Raw genomic sequence first — 18,173 nt, 5'->3', positions numbered from 1 at the left:
CCTCCCTCTGAACTGAGAATGGACCTTCCTAATCCCCTGCTGTCCTCCTGCAAATCTGAACCTCAGTAAGCTCTGCCCCATCCAATTTGCATCTCTGAGGCTGCTGACTTACCTGTGTGAGACACTCTGAGATCCCGGCTCTGGCCAGGCCACTGGCCAATGTCCAGCTCCACCCTTCCCTCCTATGTGCTGCGCAGCCTCTGCTGGTCCCTATTATCAGGTTTTCAGACCCAGCCTGATATCTGTACCCTGACTTTGCATTTTTCCCTGCACTATATAGATTTCAGAGCACAGAGAAGAAAGTGGATGTTGACAAATTACCCACGGCGGCTCGCTGTCAGATTGCTGACCTTGCCATCTGAGGCTGTATTGAGTCTTTTCTTATTGGAATAACTTAGCTGGGCTGGTGTGGTTGAATTTGAGTGTCTGTGCTTCAATCATGAGAAGAGTCGTGTGGTAGAGCAGCTCCACCTCCGATATACAGGTCACCAGTGTCAGTACACCGTAGGGGGCTCCAGGAGTAGTGAATATGACTGCCTTGAGATTGTTGCTATTTAGACCCAGCAGTCCCAGATGTTAATAGGAAATGCTTTTGACCCAATGCAGCCACAGGTCAGTGTCTTGTTCAATTCTGAATAGAGAGGTTACCAGACATGCCTTCTTTACTGTAATAAGAACAGACAAGGACCAGTGACAAAATGAGGTTCTTGTTGCCTCTGCCTGAGTTTTAATGACTGTCTTCAACTTTTCCAGAAATATCATTCTACTTGTCTGAAAAATGACCATTTACTCTGCATGGCTCTGATAAAACAGGCAAAAGGAACATTGTATTTAAATAACATGTTGGGGCCAGGCATGGTGACTCATGCCTAGCATTCTAGCACTTTGCGAGGCAGAGACTGGTAGATCACTTGAGGTCAGAAGTTCAAGACCAACCTGGCCAATGGGGCGAAAACCTGTCTCTACAAAAAATTAGCAGAGTGTGGTGGCACATGGCTGTAATCCCAGCTACTCGGGAGGCTGAGCCACGAGAATCGCTTGAACCCAGGAGGTGGAAGTTGCAGTGAGCTGAGATCATGCCGTTGCACTCCAGCCTGGGCGACACAGTGAGACCCTGTCTAAAAATAAATAAATAAATAAATAAATAAATAAATAACATGTTGGACACTTAGTGGAATTTTAGCTGATGTTTGAGGGTAGCCTTAAGAGTAGAGAAACTGGCCGGGCGCGCTGGCTCAAGCCTGTAATCCCAGCACTTTGGGAGGCCGAGGCGGGCGGATCACGAGGTCAGGAGATTGAGACCATCCTGGCTAATGCAGTGAAACCCCGTCTCTACTAAAAAAATACAGAAAAACTAGCCGGGCGAGGTGGCGGGCGCCTGTAGTCCCAGCTACTCGGGAGGCTGAGGCAGGAGAATGGCGTAAACCCGGGAGGCGGAGCTTGCAGTGAGCTGAGATCCGGCCACTGCACTCCAGCCTGGGCGACAGAGCAAGACTCCGTCTCAAAAAAAAAAAAAAAAAAGAGTAGAGAAACTCCTGTCGTCTGTAGGAACTATCAGTTGTCGCAACTCAAATATGAGAATCAAAATTGCGAATACAAAGGCCCTTAGAGGTAAGGGTCATGTTCTTTAAATGTTATGCAAAAGCCCACTTTACCTAGATAATCTTGATGTCTGAAATTAAGATCACACTTATGTTTTAAGAGGGATATGCCTTGAGGACTAATCACTTCAAAGTGTAGCAGTCATGTTACTCAGAATTAAATAGGACGTTTCAATTTTTTACGCCATGTACTAACTACCTTTAGTACATAACAAATTGCCCCCAAACTTACTGGCATTAAAAAACAAAAGAGGCATTTACTCTCTCACCGTTGCTGTGGGGCAGAAGTGTGGCAGCAGCTCAGCAGTTCTTCATGAGGCTACATCCAGCTGTCAGGCAGGGCTGTGGTCTCATCCGAAGGATGACGGTGGGGAATCACTCCCGAATTCGCTCATGCATGTGTTGCAGGCCTTCCAGCCTCACCACATGGACCTCTCACCAGGCCTGTATCACAGTAGCTGGCTCCCCCAGGGTGAGCAATCCAGGGACAGCAAGAGAGCCCAAAGTGGAGGTCATGCCATTTTATAACCCTGCCTAGAGGTGATGCCCATCCCTGCCTGCATGTTAAACACAAATCACTAGGTCCAGTTCACACTCACAGGGTGGAAATTACACATCAAGCCGTGAGCACCGGGAGCAGGGGTTGTGGGGACATCTTCGAGGCTGCCTAGCACTCTCCTGTCAAAGGCAGGAATTGCTGATTGAATGGGCTAAGAGGAGAGAAAGAAAAATCACATCTGACATTTTCTGCAGAAACTGTGTTTCTATGTTGGTTTTTGTTTGTTTTATTTTTATGCGGAGGGGAGAGTTGCTGTTATTATTTTTTCATGTTATTATGAAACTACTCAGGGGCACAAGGTTAGAACTGATGCTTCTTTAGGTCACTCCTAAGGCACACATCCTGTAAGCAAAGCTGAAATCCTCTGGAGAGTCAGTGATCACTATTGCCTGGTCCTTCCATGGCACACATGAATTTTCACAATAGTAGCATGGGATACCTAAGATACTGTTTAAAAACTTCTTCAGAACAGATTTAATTTGCTCTGAGACCTTTTCCCCAAAAATGTGCTGGAGTTGCCTGGAAATTCAGTCTCAGTCATTAATTGGGCTCTTTCCCTCTTGGCCTTTGCACCCCAAACACCCCAGCAGGCAAATGCCCTGGTGTCCTTGAGCAAGCCCAGACGTGGGGGCGCTCTCTTCTTCAGTCTTCGTTGTCACCATTGCAGTGCCTGCCTTTCACACTTCACAGATAAGAAAGGCAGCTTGTTTTCTCTGGGGCTCTGGGGACAAGGGTCTGTACTGAGGCTGAGTGGTCAGCCCCTGTGTGGCCCAGACACCTGCCTCTTCCTTGAGTTCTGGGTTTGGGAGATATATACTGAGGAGGTGTCACTGCTTAACCCACAGCCTTCCCTACCCTGACCCCCAGAGTGGGCAGCTTCAGACACTTCAGCCTCCCTGGTGTCCCAGGCACAGGCCACCCTAGTCCCAGCCTCGGCTCAGCTCCTGAAGAGAAACCTGAGCCTTGCCCTCGCAGGCAAGGGACGCACAGTCCATGCTCAGGTCACAGCCCTAGGACCAGGTGATGAGAAGCCCAGGGACACTTCTCTCATTCTACCTGCTTTTCAAACAGTAGGAAAAGAAGGATCCCATTTACTTGTGCCATTCTCATTTCCATCTGCTTTATTGCTGTGAAAGTGTCTTTCATTTTGTTTTCATTTTTTTCTTGTTGAGACGGAGTCTCATTCTGTCACCCAGGCTGGAGTGCAGTGGTGCCATGAGGGCTCACTGCAGCCTCGACCTCCCAAGTTCAAGCCATCCTCCCACCTCTCAAGCAGCTGAGACTACAGGTATGTGCCACCACACCTGGTTAACTTTTTTTTTTTTTTTTTGTAGTAGAGACCAGGTCTTGCTATTAGTGCCCAGGCTGGTCTCGAATTCTTCACCTCCAGCAATCCTCTTACCTTGGCCTCCCAAAATGCTGAGATTACTCACATGTGTTTTATTTTAGATTATACGTCATATATCAGAGGACATTCCTGTCCCTCTGTTTCTTACTCAGGATCATCTTAGCATCTATAACACATCTGTAGGACTTGGGGGCAGCCTCCTACCTGAGGTCACCAGGGACGACTTTGTCACCCCATGCAGTGGCTTTGTACAATCCTCATTTTTTTCTTTGACATTACACGTGGCCTGGGGTAGCAGGGTAGACTGGGAGCCCCGTCTATGTTCCATGTCCGCTGCCCCATGCGCCCCGTGAATAGAGGGTGCTAGAGAGACAGCCAACCCAGGGGAAGGAGCAGGTGCTGATCCCCCAGCTCTGCCTCCTATTCCTATCACGGTCCCCATTAAGACCTCTTAATACTGGCCAGGCACAGGGGCTCATGCCTGTAATCCCAGCACTTTGAGAGGCTGAAGTGGGCAGATCACTTGAGCCCAGGAGTTCAAGACCAGCCTGGGCAACATGGTGAAACCCCATCTCTACCAAAACATACAAAAATTAGCCAGATGTGGTGAGGCACACACCTGTGGTCCCAGCTTCTCAGGAGGCTGAGGTGGGAGGATCACTTGAGCCTGGGAGGTCGAGGCTATAGGGAGCCGTGGTGATCACGTCACTGAACTCCTGCCTGGATGACAGAGCGAGGCCCTGAAAAAAGAAAAGGAAAAAGAAAAGAAAAGAAGGAAAGAAGAAAGGAAGGAGGGAGGGAGGGAGGAAGGGAGGAAGGAAGGAAGGAAGGAAGGAAGGGGAGAAAAAAAGAAAAGAAACCTCTTAATTCTGGCAAAAGCTATTGGAACCAGTTTCTGCTTTTTATTTACATGTCCACTTACTTTGCCAGCTTCCCAGAACCAGCCTCCCTGTGCCCCTTCAGAGAGGCTCCCAGCAGCCGGGGAGTGCCTCCCTTTTCGGTGTTCCCAGATTGTCACACCACCACCCTCTTCCCTCCATTTAAGGAGCCGTTTCCCTGCACTTACCACATTGGGGTTACTGGGGGTTCCCCTTTGCCTTTCCAGCCTTCCAGCCTTACTCAGCCAATTCCTTGTATGAAACACTTTCTGTGAAAACAACTGCTGTGGTTCCTGCTTTCCTGATTGGCCCTGAGTCATTCAGATGCCATGTCCCTGCCTGGCCATGAAGCACAGCCTCACGTCTGATGCTGTTGTGGAACAGCATCAGAAAGGCCACAATCCGGCTGAAAGCGACGGGCTCTCAACACTGCCCCACCATATGAACTGAGGGGTGAGGTGCCAAGGGCCCCACCCCGGGGAAGGAATGAGGGTGGGCTTGGATTTGGGACTTCCCGCCCCCTGCTTTGTGTTCAGGAACGCTGTCTTCACTCTGCATTTTCTTCAGTTCCTCCAAATGCTCCAAGAAACCAAACCTCACTTGCACTGCTCGGTGGCATTGCGGTCCTGCTCCTGCTCTTCTGTGTCACTCCAGCTCTCCAGGAACCTGGCATTGTCCTTTCCCTGGCCCTACCCTGCACACTGAATGCTTTAATCGAGGAGACTGTTCTGTAGATGTGCCCGTCAATCCCCAAACGTCTCATGAGCTCCCGCTATGCGTGGGCTGTGCTCTTCCCCTCCGGCATCTGTGTCTTTACTTTCTACCAATGATGCGGGCAGGAACTCCCCCCTTTTCTTTGTGCACTCAGAGCCCAGGGATTTCAGAGTCTGGCAGGCACTAGCTTGAAAGGTTCCTTATGACACCGAGGGCTGTGGTTCTCATTATTGAGATTGTCTTCAGGTTTTACCTCATTCAAAATGCATAGCCGTAGTGTTAAAAGTGTCATCCCCTCTCTCCAAACGTTGCTGTTTCTACCTAGTTTATCCTGGTTACCTTCTTTGGCTGGTGATTCTGAGTTTTCACAGTTGCAGGGGGTCAGTGGTGTACAATCACTCTCTTAGACCCACCCAAGTGGTCCTCAGGTGTGGAAAGTTTAAAAGTTGGTATCTATGAGAAACTGCTTTCCTGTGACATTTTTGCTGACTAAATGACGTGGAATCTGGCCTGTATATCTCGTCTATGAAGACATTAGAAGGATTTAGGTTTTATTCATGTGCAGGCACCACAAGGTATCAATAGGTGTTTTGAGCTTATGGTTCAAGCATGTTAAAACAAAATAGCAGGAAAATTAGTAATTTTCATTGGGTATATTTTCTGTAGTTTAAAATGATAAATATAAGTTACAGAATAAAAAATTATCAACATAACTGTATAACTATGTGCTGTTATATGTCATGCACATATGCTGTGGTTACATTTATCCTTACACTTAAAACTTTTAAATTATGGATAAAACATGTGACATTAAATTTACCATCTTAAGCATATGCTTCAGTGTGCAGTTCGGTGGTATTAGGTACACTCACATTGCTGTGCAAACATTGCCACCATCTATCTCCAGAACTCTGTTCCTCTCTCAAAACTGAAACTCTACCCTTTAAGCAGTAACTCTTTTTTCCCCCTAATCCTCATCCTCTGGTGCCACCATTCCACTCTCTGTCTCTATGATTTGGGTATTCTCAGTACCTCACGTAAGCGGAATCATACGGTATTTGTCTTTTTGTGGCCGGCTTATTTCACTTCACGTAATGTCCTCCAGGTTCATCCACACTGCAGTGTGCGTCATCATTTCCTTCCATTGTGTGCCTACACCGCACTCTGCCACCCATCCATCCACCAATGAACACTGAGGTTGCTTCCATCTTTAGGCCACTGTGAATGATGCTGCTATGAATGTGAGTGTACAAATATCTCTTTGAGGCTCTGCTTTGCAGTCTTTTTGGGTATATACTCAGAAGTGAAAGTTGCTAAATTATATGGTTATTCTATGTGTAACTTTCTGAGGAATGGCCATACTGTTTTCCAGAACTCCTGCACTGTTTTACATTTCCACCAGGAGTGAACAAGAATTCTAATTTTTCCACCCCCTCGCCAACACTCATTATGCTCTGGTCTGTTTGTTTTGATAGTAGTTATCCCAAAAGGTGAGAGGGGATATCTTCTCGGGGTGTTGATTTGCTTGTGGTGTTGATTTGCATTTCCCTAAGGATTAGTGACACTGGCGTTGAGCATCTTTTCATATGCTTCTTGGTCATTTGTATATCTTCTTTGGTGAAATTATCCTTATATTTGATAAACAACACATATTAGCATTTGAAATGGTACTTTCTAGCATTTTCACACAACTGACGAATGTCAGGATCTGAGTACCTGACTAGCTAGTGGAACATTATTATTGATGTGCTAGGAAGATGGGTGGGTTTAGACATCATCCACTGCTTTTAAACAGCGCTCCCTTGGCCCCGACTTTGCTGGGAAGATGCCAGTCCCGCCCCCTCTCTCTGATGCACAGCAGAGCACTCACTAGATGGGGCGGACCCCATGACCCAGGCAGGTCTTGCTGAGAGAGTCTCCAATTTTAGACACCAACTTCTGAAGTGAGTTCAGCTGTTTCCTACCGTCATTTCTGGATCAATCAGCTCGGAGAAGATTGGCTTTCAATAACTTTTCTATTTCTAGATTGCTAATCTCTGCTCCTCCAGATCGCAGCCCGTGGTGATGTGGTGTTTTCCACTTGATTTAAGCTATAAATACGTGGTTGGGTTCATCATCATGAGTCAAAGCAGGTTCCTGAGCCTCTCAGAAACTGGATTTCACATCTGAATTTCCTGCCCAGGAAGCAGGCTGGGGGCTGTGCTGAGCAGAGCTGCACCTTGTTCTCATCCAGCTCTGCCTCTGTTTTTCTCATCCTCACTCAGCTTCCTTCTCAGTGACATGAACAACCAAGCTTCTCCGCAAAACGAGGTTCAGAACAAGCTCTGCAAGTGGGGCTCATTTCCTGTGACCTAAGTTTGGTTAGGGCCACCTCCAGGTTGCTGGGAGACCTTCAGTAGCAAACTTCACGTCTCCGATGCTTGTTCTAATGAGGGTTGCACTGGCTCTAGAGTCTTTCGGATGAGAATACGTTTCAGAAAGTAGTTTGCGTCTGGTTTGTGCCCTGGCTGCCGTCCCCGCGCTCTTTCCTGTGCTCTTCTTAACCATGTGCCACAAAGGTGGGGACGTCACATGGGGATCTTCTCAGAGGAGAGGGTGGGACTGGGCTCCTGGAGATTTGGCTTTGTCCAGCTGCTGCTGCAAACCCTTCTTTGGGTCTGGGTGACATTGGGCATAGGCACACCAGACAAAGCCCAGAGGCAGCTGCAGAGAGACTCAGTTCATCCTTTATTAGTATTCTTAACATCAATTTAGGGACACTCTTACATAACTCAGGGTGCCCCTGTAAGTCACACCATGGTGTGTGTACCTGAGGGTGAGATCTCACAATTTTTCACCAGAGTTAGTGTCTTCGGGGCCATTTCTCTGTCCATGAGCCCTGGAGATGTTGTTCTGTATGGAAGGCAGAACCTGAACACCGTGACAGCTATGAGACTGAAAGCTGGTTTAATTGATGCTAGTTCTTCTTTGCAGAATATAAATAGATATGTTTTTAGGTGTGTACTTTTTTGTCTTCCTTGACTGTCCCATTAACAAATTACTATTTTCAGCATTCTGGTAACTTGCACACCACCTATGTGAGTGCAAAAACACCAGTAGCTATTTCAAATAAAGCTGGCTATACCAAGTTAGGTAGAAAATTCTGTAATTGTCCTTTCATTTATTTATCACGTGTATCAATCAGTGCTGTGAGCCAGGTGGCCAGGTGCTCTGATAGACTTGGAGCTCAGTGGAACAGGACCCGGTGTGCAGGCTGCGGGGGATGACGCGCAAATCACCATGGCTTCCTGGTCCATGCCATGACACCGACATAGGAGGCACTTTATGCAAATGGGTTGAGGTGTCTGCCCCAGCCCGGGGGAACCTGGCTGGGGGCGCACAGGGCTGACCTGTAGCATTGATGGTATGGGCAGACATGATTGCATGAGGCACAGAAGATTCTGTTGGGAGAATGGATTTTCCAAGGGAGTGTTGCTGTCCGTCTGTGTCACAGGCAGGAAACAGCCTCTAGTACTCCAGCACTGTCCTCAAATGTTTTGGGTTTTTTTTTGATGGAGTCTTGCTGTGTTGCCCAGGCTGGAGTGCAATAGTGTGATCTCGACTGTTTTTGTTCAATAATTTTTTTTTTCATAAAGAACTGAGTATTTGACAAAGAAGAGCATGTAAGTCAGGCCAGGCAGGACATCTCCGGTGGCCATGACTTAGGGTCTGGGTCCTCGCTTTTGCAGAGATTGAACTTAGCAGAGAGCAGTGGCACGTGAGGGAATGGGTCCCAGCTTGCTGACACTGTGGCTACTGTTCCCTGCAGGGTGTGGCACTGACCACAGGATAGGAGCCTGGACTCCAGCCCCCAATGAGCTCAAATGTGCCCGTGCCCCTGAGCCTCAGTTTCTCCATAGTCAAAATGAAGGCATTTGATGAAATCAGTGGATTTCAGCCTTCTAATGATCTCTGTCATTTTTCACCAGCAGCTCTGTGTTTTGAAAAATTTTTGTATCAAAACTGACTATTTTAAATAAAATGTTTTTAAGGAATCTTTTTCAAATTGTATTATTCAGACATTTAGCTACCCATGAAATTCTGGTCAAAGTAAGTCAACTAATTGTACAATGTTAAGTTGATATAATTCTAGCCCAAAGCAAAGAAAAACTATCTTTTTTATTGTTGTTGTTAGTTTTATCTTGGGAAAGAAATTTACAAGAGACTTTTAAAAATTTTAAAACATTGTGGGAACCCCTCTGACTGCCTGAGAAGAAGAACGGGGATCCCAAGAACAGACTTCTTTGGCAGATTTCTAAAGTGTCTTCCGGCATCAAAATTCCAGAACCCGTGATTGGTAAAATTTTCAGCATGTAAAGATGAAAACTCATGACTGCTATGTTTTGGGGAATGGATGGAGGAATAACTGAAAAGGAAACTTTTGTGTGGACGTCACTTTCTCAAGCCCGCTGTTGTGAAAGCGAGGCATGAAATCCTTGTTCTGGAAAGTGAAGGGGTCTGATGAGGCTGCATTTCATGCCCCAGGCCTCTCTGCCCACCCCTTCCATCCTGGGCTGCTGCCTGAGGGATGCTGACAGAGGAAGCCAGCCGGGCAGCTCATGCTACCCCAGACAAGCGTCTCGTCCAGCAGGAAAGACGGTGATCGGCAATACCTGAGAACAGAGAAGCACAGTCAGGGAGAGCCCGTGCACACCCTGGCCATGGAGGCGACTGGGCGATAGGGGGATGGTTCCAATGAAAGGAGTGAGGAGCGAGACGGACCCCAGGGCAGGGTGTAGACAGGGGTCCGTGTGTGTCGGGGAAAATTCAGACTCTCCAAAGCAGAAGCTGGGAAGACGGTGGCACGTTCCTTCTGGAGAGGAATATGGGGTCCAGGTGTGGAAGGATCTCCTGAATGAAAAGCCAGTAAAGGGTTCTGAGCGCAGGTGGTTCTGATGGTTGTGGGGTGAGGGGTTAGAGGGACAGAGCAGGGGCTGCTGGGGAAGGGCTGCGGGAGAAGGAGGACTGGCTCTGGAGATATTTGTAGGTGGACGTCGTGGTTCACCGGACACAGGGCCACCAGGAATGGGGGAGGTGATGGTGCCCTTGGCCATCCGCAGACTCTAATCAGTGAAAGTGCCTGGGCAGCAAACTGTTTAATGAGTAAGATTCGGAAACCTTCCTCACAGAGTTCTTTTTCCTTAAATACTGAGATAAAATGATGAAGGTTCTGGCCTGCAGCCAGTAGCTCAGACTGGATATTAACAACTGAAGCCATAATGCTTCCCAGAGGCAGGAACATCCCGAATTAGGCCACATGGCGGTGGGAACAGAGATGCACTGATGACACATGTGGCACTGTCATTCCAAGAGCCTGAAGATGCCTCCTAGGTGAGTAGCTTTCCATTGTCCATAATATCCCTGTCAGGTAGGAAGGATGTGCTGTTAAGAAACAACACACAGGCTGGGCGCGGTGGCTCATGCCTGTAATGCCAGCACTTTGGGATGCTGAGGCAGGCAGATCATTGGAGGTCAGGAGTTCGAGACCAACATGGTGAAACCTCATCTCTACTAAAAATACAAAACATTAGCTGGGAGTGGTGGTGTGTACCTACAATCCCAGTTACTTGGAACTTTCAGGAAACCTATGAGATGGGTAGAGGTGGCCCTGCTTTACAGATAATAAAACAGAGACATCTCAAGTCTAAGTGGTTTGTGGAGAGTTCCACAGCTAATAATCAATTCTGAACTTAAACTCAGGTCTTGACATTGACCCTCATGCTCTTTCTGATACCGTATTTCTTCCCTCGTTAGCATCGAGTGAGGCTTGACTGTCAGCTCCAGGCAGGTGCAGTGCTGAAGCCTGTGTCCCAGTAGTTGCTTTGTTCATCCTCCCGTCCGCCCCTGACCCTTCTCCTCCTCCCCGACTTCCTTCCTCCAAGGCCCTTCGGGGAGAGGGCGGGGCCTCTGGAGGCAGCTTCCCAGCAGGTATTTTCCCGTGTTGTATGTTCTTAGGGATGGTAGGAATAGTTATTTCACAGGAAGGCACGCTGGTGGGGAAAATAAGGTATTCCTTTTGGAGAAGGGACAAACCAAAGACCCAAAGAGGGAATAAGCCTATTTATATTTTTCCATCCAGCCACACACAGAGCAATGTCTTCCCTGAAGAACTCCTTGACCGTGGTGGAGACCCGCTCTCAGTGGAGAATGGACTGTGCTTTGTGCTTTTTCAGGGTGCAAAGCCTGGGTTCTGGGGGCTGGGGTGGGCTGCAGAGCACTATTAGATTCATGTTCATTGTCACTCCCAGGTTTTTCTGCCCTCCGGGAGCTCTCTTTTCCAGCTACATTTAATAGCCCTTGGGAACAGCAAATCTGCCCTGAGTGAAGATTTTTCGTCCTTGCCTTCTGGGATGATAGAGTAGGAAGATTATCTATTGGTTTTTGTTTCTTGGCCACCTTTCAATTCTGATCTTTGATGAGAGAAACAGTAGAGACAGCTCAGTTTTCTGTTAACATGTTAGTCTGCTCAGGCTCCCCTGACGATGGATTGGTTCATCCTTTCAGAAGTAGACTGGGCAGTTCAAACAGCAGACCCTTCATGTCCCTCAGTTCTGCAGGCTTGAAGCCCAGGATCGAGGTCTTGATGGGGCTGGTGTCTTCCATTGCTCTCCTCTTGCTTGCAGATGGCGCCTCCTCCCTGTCCTCGCGTGGCCGTTCCTCGGTGCACACAGGCGGCCCCAGTGCCTCTGTGTATTCAGACTTCCTCTTCTTCTAAGGACAGCAGTCAGAGCAGATAAGCATCCACTCTGAGACCTCATTTAATGGAATCCCGCTTTGAAAGGTCCTGTCTCCAAATACAGTCACAGTCTAAGTAACCAGAGGTTAGGACTTCAACATACGAATTTGGAGAGCACAAAATTCAGTCCGTAATAGTTAATTTGGTTTACTGGGTTATGATGAAATATTGGGTTTATAAGCTAAACCAGAGAATCCAGGTAAATGAAATACAAGTCAAATTCATATACTCCCAACCGTATATCTGAATCTGTGTCCGTATTTTCATACTGAATCTCTTTCCTGGAGCTGGTGTAAACTAACTGGTGTTCATGACACAAATAACCCCTCATAATGCTAAGAGACTCTTTCCAAATGTAAAACTGCATTCCTGTAACACAAGCACTGGATTTGCAAGCAGAGCTGTTATGTCCCCAAAGAAAGCAGATACCTAAAGTGTCTGTGATTTGGAGTGAGTTTTCATACCTCCTGTGCCAACCCATCTCTTACCACCCCTGTGTCAAATACGTCCTTTGCCTGCCAACTGATAGCTAAATTACCTTACTGAAAAGACTGTCACCCCACAATAGCAGCCAAATTATAGCATGGCAATATCCCAGAAAAAAGAATACCAGTGAATTAAATGTACATGAGGCAGAGAATTTAACACCTATGATAATCTTCAAAGATTAAAAAGAGTAATTTGATAACATTTTAGACAGTTTCTGATTTTAAAATATTAAGTAGTAAAAATTAAGAAATATTCATAATATGATAAACAACACCTATCTTTACTCACTTAATGCTGTCCCATTAAATCAGGAACAAAGCAAGGACTTTCACTAGTCCCGTTAAGAATTCGTGTTAGGCCGGACGCAGTGGCTCAAACCTGTAATCCCAGCACTTTGGGAGGCCGAGGCGGGTGGATCACAAGGTCAGGAGATCGAGACCATCCTGGCTAACTCGGTGAAACCCCGTCTCTACTAAAAATAAAAAAAATTAGCCGGGCGCGGTGGTGGGCGCCTGTAGTCTCAGCTACTTGGGAGGCTGAGGCAGGAGAATGGCGTGAACCTGGGAGGCGGAGCTTGCAGTGAGCTGAGACTGCGCCACTGCACTCCAGCCTGGGCGACAGAGCGAGACTCCCTCTCAAAAAAAAAAAAAAGAATTCATGTTAATGAGGTATATGAACTGGAGTAAAACGTCCTGAGATAGTTCTTCAGTATTTACTATGTTATAAAGGGAGAGATGTGTACTATTCAATACAACTTGTGGGAAAGTTGGCTATGGGTAAAGAAGGTCCTCCCTTCATGTTGTACTCGAAATACTCTTGAATATTTAACTGATTTCAGAAAGAGAAAGGGCCTTCTAAGCATGCATGCAAAGGGAAGAAAATTTCACAAAAAAAGAAGCTATTTGATTTGACTTACTAAAATATTGAAAACTATTAGAATGTCAAAATTTAAAAGTGATAAGGCAAAGAGACTAGAAAATATAAATTTAGATTTTATATTTATTATATAGGGGGACTATGATAAAGAGTTAATTCAGTCATATACCAAAACCTCTTAGAAAACAATAAGAAAATTGCTGACTCTGCAATAGGAAAAATGAGGCAAAGGACTTGGACATAATTTACAAATAGAAAAATAATACAAACTGCCACCAAATAGTTTTAAACATGACTACTAATCGAATAAATGCAAATTAAAATAGTAAAAGATTTCGGCCTTACAGCGGTGGCTCATGCCTATAATCCCAGAACTTTGGGAGGCTGAGGCAGGTGGATCGCCTGAGGTCAGGAGTTTGGTGGGTGTTCTGTTACACACTCTCATGTAACCCAAATGATTCATTGAAATACTGATCCTTTTTGTGATTACACTATTAATTGTGTAGGTAATTATTCACTTTATGTTTCTTCAAATAGAATTTATGCTTATGAGGCAGGAGCTGTGTTTATCGTGGTGGTCCCTGTGTCCCTAGGAAGGCTATGCCTGGCATGATGTCTTGTGTGTTAGGCAGACACTCAAATATTTGTTCAGTAATCTCTCTCCTCCTTCCTTTCCTCTCTCTCTTTCTCTCTCTCACACAGACACTCTCTCTCATACACACACACCCACACACGAATGCACACACACACAGGCACACACACAATGAGATACAGGAGGCAGACTTACTCACACATTGGAAGAAAGTATACCAAAACAATAGCACTGATTACTTATGGATGTACAATTATGGATTCTTTAGTTTTATAAAGTGGCATCATGTATCCATGTAATTGATGAAACAATGAGTTATTAAAAGTAGTGGAAAAAAATTAAAACAGAGTTTAAAATTCCTCAGTTCTCCTAACGGGAAATGTTTATTTAACACTTTCCAGTTTATAGAATTAATTCTTGGCCAGGTGTGCTGGCTCACGCCTGTGAGCACAACATGCTGGGAGGCTGAGCTGGGAGGATTACTTGAACCTTGGAGTTCAAGGCCAACCTGGGCAACATAGAGACCTTGTCTCTAAAAAAAAAAAAAATACAAAAAATGTATTCATGCTTAAAGATTCTTAATTTACTTTGATTCTTACAACCAGCCAGGAAGATGAAAGCAGCTACCACCGTATGCTGTTACTGCGGGAGTGGGCTCCTGGGGTTCGGTGGCCACCCATCCTGCATTCGGTGCTAGAGCTGTACGGCAGCAGGGCCAGCCTGGGCAAAAGATGTCAAGCCACCATGCCGTGCAGCACTGGCTTCCACCCGTGTCCACTGACTAGTGGCAGCACTAAAAATAACCACAGACTCCCCCAGCTCTGAGCTCTTGGTGCCAGATGACTCTCTTTCTCCTTATGCTCCAACCCCTGGAGTTATTAATAACCTACTATGCCTTGCACAGAGTAGATGTTCAATAAAATGCATATTTATGGCTACAGCCTCTGTTTAGAAAAGAAGAAAAAATTTGGAAGCAAATCCTTTCTTTCCAGGTCAGTGAAGTAAAAGCAACAAAACCTATCCTCCCGGAGTGGCCTTGGCTCTGTCCTGTGACAATCATCTTCCTGAGGATGGCCCACTCTCCCCTCCCCGGCCACCCTCTCACCCAGAGCCTTCCAGAACTGCGCAGAGGCCAGCCGGGAACAGCTGGGGGAGACTGTTAGTGCAATTAGTTTTGTCAGCCTGTGTGTAATTTAAAAACATAATGAGCGATTCCACATAGTTTTAATTTTGGTTTTGAATTAATAGGGCTGAAATTGGGAAATGGCACATTTTGTCTTAAGTTTTTTAGCCTATCTGACTTGCTTTTCTTCATGCTCATTAGTGCTGCATTTTGCACACCTGTCCAATTTGCACAGTCAGTTGATGACTCTGTGTTCCCCATGTAAGCACCGCAAAAGCGGGTGGGGGCGGGGGGGTGTCGTTGCGGGGGGCTTCCCACCTCCCAAGGCTCGCTGGGGCCACAGTTTACCAGAGAAGCATGTATGATTCTGGGGAGCCTGTGGATGTCGTTGGTCGGGGTATCTAATTACTCAGTTCCATGTCGGGGTGGGTTCCCAGCATGCTGGCCCTTTGCCCAGAGCTCTCTGCACCCCATGCTGACCCACGTGTTTCGTACAGAGCAGGGGCGAGTTCCAGAGAGAGTGTCTGGAGAGATCGTCTCCAGTGATGCCATTGAGGAACATGGAGGGTTTAGGGCCTTAAGTTTCTCGGACTTAAATAGTTCAACAAGTTTCCCTTGTACAGATGAAGGTCAGAATTGCCAACTTCAACACCACAAACCACTCTTGAATTGTACAGGCGAAGCCCGGCACTCCCATCCCGTAGGATTTTATCATTATCAGTGCTTCCCTCTCCCTGGGCCCTGGGCTGGCTCTGCCAGGGTGTCCCGGGACATCCTGACGTGGAAGATGACTTTTACCAAGTAGTCTGGCCTTGTCTGCAAAGTTTTCAGTGCGTGGTTTTGAACTGCTCTCTGACCCCCCGATGCTGCCCCACCCCTGCCCTCTGTCGCTTGTGGGATTTGCGTAAAGTGATGTGTCGGTAAAACACCAGAGGAGAGGGCAGCAGACAGCTGAGTGACACGGCGACCAGCTCCCCAGCTGCGAGACCCTGAGGGGTTTGGCTCGGGAAGCCTTGTGATCTCTGCGTACAGTGGGCCAAGGCTGTGCACAGGGCTGTCGGGCATCACATGCAGTGTTCAGCATAGTCACAGATGCACCCTGGGCTCAGCAGGGCTGACCCTGCTTCCTCACTGAGGCCATGAGTTTGGTGCCACCCCCAACACAAATCACGCCCAGGAGTCAAAAATCCTAGGCCAGACACTGTGGCTCATGCCTGTAATCTCAGCACTTTGGGAGGCCAAGATGGACAAATCACCTGAGGTCAGGAGTTCAAGACCAGCCTGATCAACATGGAGAAACCCCATCTCTACTAAAAATGCAAAATTAGGCGGGCGTGGTGGCGCATGCCTGTGATCCCAGCTACTTGGGAGGCTGAGACAGAAGAATCGCTTGAAGCCGGGAGGCAGAGGTTGCGTTGAGCCGAGATCGTGCCATTGCACTCCAGCCTGGGTGACATGGTGAGACTCTGTCTCAAAAAAAGAAAAAAGAAAAAAAGAAAAGTGAATTCCTCCCAGCCAGCCTTTCTGCGGAAACCCATCTGCAGTTCAGGTTTTCGGTGTTCAGGCCTCTTGTCTGCATTCGTATGACCTCTGGCCTCAAAAGCAGAACTCACCCTGCTCTCAAGTGAGCAAAATCTGCCTGCACCTCTGAGGCAAATTCGCACCAGGGCTCAGCCTCTTCCCGTTCTTCTCCGTCCGATGCCCAGCACACTCTCCTTGGAAGCCACACGGCCCAGATGTCCGGCTCCTGTCCTTTTAGTCATCTGTCAAACGCTCTGCAGAACCTTCCTACAACTTTCTAAATTAACCATCATAACAACTGCTCACCAACACCTCCCTCCCCTGGTTCCCACAAGAGTTCCGTGTGGTTAGTTTCAGGCAATGAGAGCGCATTCCTCTTTTTCTACAACCAAGGAATGTTGTTATCATAAATATTTGAGCTTCAGCTGTACCATCTTTTGGTGAATTTACTTTCATTTTTGTTGTTGAAAAGAAGACACTTTTCTATCCTTGTATCTGTTTAAAGCTTCCCTAAAGTTTTTTTTTTTTTAAATAAAATCATCAATAGCAGGACAATTATCATCTAACACTGATTTACCTGGCACGAGGACACTCATTCCCTCATCTAACTTTGCTTGTTATTCTGTGTGTGTTTCCAAACAGAAACCAATGCCCTCACCCACCCGGGCACTGGGTTTCCCAGCCCACGATGAAGTTCTCCTTTTCCTCGTGTGGCGCCTGTGACCTGGCTCCAGGTGTGACTGGTGCCCTGTAGCTCCAGCCCTGCCCCCCACCGTCTCTGCCTTGAGGGGGCTCTTCCCATCTCCTGGGTGAGGAAGCAGCTAGGAGAGTTCAAGGTCTCGACTAGGGTCTGGCAGGGAGTCAGAGACTCAGATTCTGGGCTTGGGGCCCCAAGGACAGAGCAGCCATCCTGCGCCCTTTCTGAGTCAGAGAGAGTCTCACCAAACCCCAGTGCCGCAAGAATAGTTCTGTTAATTGGGCGCCATCTGTTTGCCAGGGCTTTCACATGCACTGCGGTGAATCTGGACAACAGCCCTGGGAGATGATGGTACCTACCTGAGCCAGGGGCTGGGGATCGAGGCCCTTCCCATCCTCCCTTCCCCACAGGGAATTCTGGCCTGTGGACGGCAGAGAGGCCGTCTCCACAGCAGGTGAACCGCGCAGTGCTGCACTTGCTTCTGTTGCCTGTATGGATGAATGAGACCTCAGCTGGGAGCTCCGGGAAATCGGGGGCTGCTTCATATGGTCTTTCTATCCATCTTCACATCCCAGAGACCAGGGCTGGAGGTGGAGGCAGAGTCACAGGAGCACCTGCTGGGCCGCTCCGTTCAAATCAGTGCCCACCTGCCCAGGCCCTACTGGAGGGGAATGGCTGTTCCTCATTCAAGAGGCACAGGCCTGTGGGGAGATGCCCCTGTGTCCCAGCCACACCACTCCGGCAGGGCAGGGGAGGCCCCTGGGGTGAACTGAGTTCCACCCCCGCTCAACCCTTCACAGAGGAAGATGACTTTGGGTCGGGCGGAAGAGCATTTCCCAGACCATCGTCCTGTCCACTCCCTCTCTCGTTTCTCTCCTCCCCCTTCTTCTTTCCTGCCTCTCCCCTCCCTCCCTTCCATCTCCTCTCAGAGGCAGCTAACACCAGACCCCTCTGTAAATGATTTCTTTGTTTTCTTTTCTTTTTTTTTTTTTTTTTTTTT

General features: G+C 47.5%; 1 protein-coding gene across 4 annotated transcripts in view; it reads left to right on the top strand.

The window, feature by feature from the left end:
- Positions 1–18,173, top strand: part of RPS6KA2 (ribosomal protein S6 kinase A2) — a 440,283-nt gene that overhangs the window by 189,006 nt on the left and 233,104 nt on the right. Inside the window, exon 1 of one of the 4 annotated variants that reach the window (XM_023223590.2) lies at positions 4,614–6,341. The exons of the other annotated variants lie outside the window; for them this stretch is intronic. Coding sequence (XP_023079358.1) covers positions 6,336–6,341 — 6 coding nt within the window. The 5' untranslated portion in view covers positions 4,614–6,335. Of the gene's footprint in view, positions 1–4,613; positions 6,342–18,173 lie in introns of those variants that run through there. 4 annotated transcript variants of the gene reach the window in all.

The sequence above is a fragment of the Piliocolobus tephrosceles genome, chromosome 5 (assembly GCF_002776525.5).
Source record: "Piliocolobus tephrosceles isolate RC106 chromosome 5, ASM277652v3, whole genome shotgun sequence".
Lineage (NCBI taxonomy): Eukaryota > Metazoa > Chordata > Mammalia > Primates > Cercopithecidae > Piliocolobus > Piliocolobus tephrosceles.
This window is presented reverse-complemented; position numbering and strand designations above follow the sequence as displayed.